We start from the raw sequence: 4,700 nt of genomic DNA on the forward strand, positions 1-4,700 counted from the left end.
GAGCTGTCTACCAATCACAGCGAGGTACGGCAGCTCATGTTAGCATCGGATAGTGTACATAGTATTGTATTGCAGTTACTTGATGTACTGATCCTAGGGTTTGGAGAGCGGAATGAAGCCATACGTCTGAAGTGTGCTGAGTGTGTGGGGGAGTTAGGTGCTGTGGATCCTAGTCATAGACCCAACAAGATCATCAAGAGTGATCTACTTAAAGGTACCTTGCTTGATATTAAGAGCCCGGAGTTTGTCGTACAGGCGTTGACTATTCTGTGTTCTGGCTTCCAAGCAGCACGACACTCGAGGACAATAGACGCGTTTGCCCTGGCTATACAGAACATGCTGTCTGTGTATAATGTAACCCCTCAGGCATCTCTGTGGCAACGCTTCCCTGAACATACACAGGAAGTCATGAAACCTCTAACCACATCACGGTATACGATGGATATGAATGTACCGGAACCCAATGTCCCTCATCCTATATTTGGCTCCGTAAAGGGCAATACACATGAACAGTGGACGTATAGTTGGATCACGCGACTGATAGGATTCATAGGGGATGAATCCGCTAAGAATATATTCACACATTGTAAGGGAAGCATGCGTAATGATCCGACTACGCTACAGTTCTTCCTACCTTATATGTTACTCCATGCTATTATCTCATCGGATCAGAATATTCCTATGATACATGAAGAGATCCAGGCTGTGATGAACGGAGCGAATAACCTCGCTCCCGGTGTGACTAGTAGCTATCGACAGATCCATGCAGAACAAAGTGAACATCCTGCGCTATGCTCCACATCGTCTGATAGCATCCTATGTATGAAGACTGTGTTTAGTCTCATTGATTATCTGTACAAGTGGTTGCGGGATAACGCGATTATCAAGAACAAAACTGAAGTCCTCTCCAAGCAGTGTGCTACACTAGCGGGATTCCTGAATGCTATGGATCAGTTGAGTCTCGCAAGACAAGCGTTACAATGTAAGGAATATTCCCGTGCCTTACTATGTCTAGAACAACATATGAAACAATCGAGTGAAACCTCGCAGGCAGAATTACCACTGTTTGGAGAGATCTATGCACATCTGAATGATACAGACGCGTTACAAGGCATTGTATCATTACATGAGGGAGAACCAACACCTGAGGAAATGATTCTAGTACATGAAGCTACAGGACAACATCAGGATGCAGCTGCATGTTATGATAAACTCGCTCAGAAGTCTGGACACAACCCATTCTGTCGCCGTACAGTACAATGCTACCTGGCTATTAACCAACCCTTCACAGCATTACAGATAGCGCGTGGCTTCACAGCGAGCGATACATGCAGCGAGAGTTTACTCAGTGAGGAATCAGAAGCCATGCTCAATCTCATGAACTTTGACGCCTTGGAGAATCTCCTAGGGAACTCCGAGGCTGGGAATATCAAGAACTGGGGTGTGGGGATAGGTAAAGCAACATTACATCTACGTGATAGAAACCTAGACCTTGTCAAGCAGGAAGTATCAGAGCTAAGGCGTCTGCTGACCGACTCTCTCTTCACATCCACTGGGTATAGAGAAGGCTACGAGTATATTGTGAAGCTACACATGCTGAGTGAGTTTGAGAAGCTGGCGACCCTTACCATCGAGTCAGTCAGCAGAGACGTCCTCACGCCTTCACAACTGAGCAGCGAATTCTCCGACTTGATCAGCAACTTTGACCAGCGCCTGATGCTGATGCAGCCCCAGGGCAGGGTCATTGAACCTGTGCTATGTCTGAGACGCGTCAGCTTAACAGTGGCTCAGCAATTGTTTGCAGACAAGGCGTGTCTGTCAGATCTGTTCAATCAGGCGATAGGCAACTGTTGGCTGAAAAGCATTGAGATTGCACGTAAGGCGTCTAACTTTCAACAGGCGTATTCCAATATTCTGGCTGTGGATGAGAAGTTTAGACCCAAGAAGTTGTTTATTGAGAAGGCGAGACTGTTGTGGGATAAGATGGAGCAGGTACGTAAATGATGTCCTATTTCGAAAAAAAAAAGCTAATGATGACTTTGATGGCACATTCGTTCTCTTTTTACAAAATTTTTGATGGCAAATTCGAGGAAATCAGGCTGTATCTCGTAAATTATTGGTGTAAAAAAAAGTAGATATAACTTTCGAAATTTTTTGATATTGGCTTGTTACAAGCGCATATTTCGTGAACCATCATTCCTAGAACCCTTACATGTACACCGATCGATTTCTCGTGAAAAGTTACATAGGAAAGACTCCTTGGTCATCTTAAATACTCTAATGGAAACTCTTGTTGAACAAAAAAAAAAAAAATCATGTTGAAATATTTGGAGATATCACAGAGAGGAGAGAGGGAGCAGAGAGAACCTTCCAGTCTGAAAGCAGAAGAGAGAATGAGCTCTGACAAAAATCTAGGTCTGAAGAAACCTCCCCTTGACCCCCTACTACCAAAAACCATGTAAGGGGTCAGGGGAAATGTAGGGGGTTGAGGGGAGGATTCTCCTACATTTTGACCATAGGTTTGAAGTTCGGACTTAATTTACTCATTTCCCCTCCATTTTCATAAGTGGAAGGTCCTCATCGATTCTTCTGTAATAAGTCACCTATTCGCGGTTTGCTCGTGGTATTCGCGGTTGGCTCGCGGTATCCGCGGTTGTTCGCGGTATTCGCGGATTGTTCGCGGTATCCGCGGTTTGTTCGCGGTATTCGCGGTTTTTCCGCGGTATTCGCGATTTGTTCGCGGTATCCGCGGTTTGCCCTTCATTTTCATTTCCCCTTCATTTTCATAAGTGGAAGGTCCTCATCGATTCTTCCGTGATAAGTCACCTATTCGCGGTTTGTTTGTGGTATTCGCGTTTTGTTCGCGGTATTCGCGGTTTGTTTGCGGTATTCGCGGTTTGTTCGCGGTATTCGCGGGTGTTCGCGGTATTCGCGATTTGTTCGCGGTATTCGCGATTTGTTCGCGGTATTCGCGGTTGTTCGCGGTATTCGCGGTTTTTTCGCGGTATTCGCGATTTGTTCTCGGTATCCGCGGTTTGTTCGCGATATTCGCAGTTATGGGTTCGATCTCAGGCAAACGCAGAATTTTTTCAGCTCTTTTTTTACCGCAAATAATTGATGTTTTAGATTTTCTTGTGAGAGTTTAACAGTTTCCCTTCTTTTTTTGCCCCCATTTTTGGATTTTCATGACAAAGAATAGATTTCTCACATGATTTGCGAAGTAAATATTCTGAAATTATGTATGGAACAATAATCGGGCAAAAAACTCCTTGAATAATGAAATACATTGGGTATCAATCAAATTTCCAAAATGGAGTTTTGTACCTCTGTATACATACTTACAAGGTTTTCCGTAACTCAAAATCGAGTTACAACATAGATTCACTTTAGTCCTTTGAAACTTTTTACTTTCTCTTATATCAAGGGAACCTCTTATAAGTATATAGCGCTATAGGTACAGCGAAATGAGAGTATAGGAATAGGTCGGTCCAAATTTTCAAAATCAGGAAATAAGTAGAAACTATCCGTTTTAGTGTCTTTGGATTCAAACAAATTGATTTTCCCTCAGGTGCGCGCTCTGGACACGCTGACCAAAGGCTTGGACATGCACTTCCCCGACATGGAGCAAGTCAAGACGGCATGCATGGAAGACAGGCGTACCTGTGCCGAAGCTAAGCTCCTAGTTGCTACCTATAACGATGAAATGGTTAATGTAGACATGGACCTCAATCTGAAGAACTACCGCTACGCTGTACTCATATGGAATAGATGGGAGAAGAGTATAGTGTATTTAGCCCAGTATCAGGTTGGTAGATGAGAGGTCGTGGGTTCGAAATCGTTTAGACAGGGGAATACTGAGAGGTGTACCTTTAACTCTAGAGTCTGCAAATTAGGAAGAGGAAACATTGAAAATCCGCGGTTGGGATAGTACTGTGTCTCTTATCGTCCATCTGATGAGGGACATGCTACAGGATGGGCATGCTACGACACAGACCACACGAGTCCAATGTAGCCCTTGGATTCGCTTAATTGTTACGAAATAAAAACAGCAATCAAACACTTTGTGTTTTCTTTTTAACCCCTTTATCTTTACTTGAATTACTTGGACTCTTCTATTTATTATTATCATTTTATTCTATTCTCGCACAGGATCGTCTACTGAATGCCATGGAGCAGAACGAGTTCTACACAAATCACCTGGAGTTCTTCTCTCAGACCGTCATGTATTTTGGCAAGTCCCTGTCCTATGGTACCGAATATATTTACCAGTCTATGCCTCGTATGATAAGTCTGTGGTTGGATTTCGGGGCGCAGCTCTCGAAAGATGCCAAGACCGGGGGCCAACGCCCCGGCCTCTTCATTGCAGAACGAACTGAAACCCTGGCCAAGGTGAGTCTTTTTAGCTAAATCCCCTTTAGGGGTGAGCTATTAATTTCTAACGAAAGTCACATCTTTGGGTCGGGATTGTGTTTTTTGGGGTCGCTATTCGCTATGAAAACTCATAAAAAAATTAAAAAAAAAAAAATCAAAGTTTTAACTCGACGATTTTTTGCGTTCATTTCAAGTGAGTTTCTGATGCAGTCAGTTCCGAGGGTATTTGTGGACATGACAAGATGAATAGCCCATTTCTAAAGGAATTTACCTAAAGATTTAGCCAGGTGATAACTTGTGATGCTCTAAAATATGCACTCGAGTTGTAT

At 43.5% G+C, this 4,700-nt stretch overlaps 1 protein-coding gene across 1 annotated transcript; it reads left to right on the forward strand.

Moving 5' to 3' along the window:
- Positions 1-6: 6 nt before the first annotated feature.
- On the forward strand, positions 7-4,393 carry LOC103521894 (serine/threonine-protein kinase ATR-like; the record flags this gene model as incomplete). The annotated part of the gene is made up of 3 exons (XM_008486997.3): positions 7-1,992; positions 3,569-3,805; positions 4,150-4,393. Coding segments are annotated over exons 1-3 (2,437 nt in total), but the record flags the coding sequence as incomplete, so codon positions are not given.
- Positions 4,394-4,700: the final 307 nt, after the last annotated feature.

The sequence above is a fragment of the Diaphorina citri genome, unplaced genomic scaffold, assembly GCF_000475195.1.
Source record: "Diaphorina citri unplaced genomic scaffold, Diaci psyllid genome assembly version 1.1 scaffold6227, whole genome shotgun sequence".
Taxonomy (NCBI): Eukaryota; Metazoa; Arthropoda; class Insecta; order Hemiptera; family Psyllidae; genus Diaphorina; species Diaphorina citri.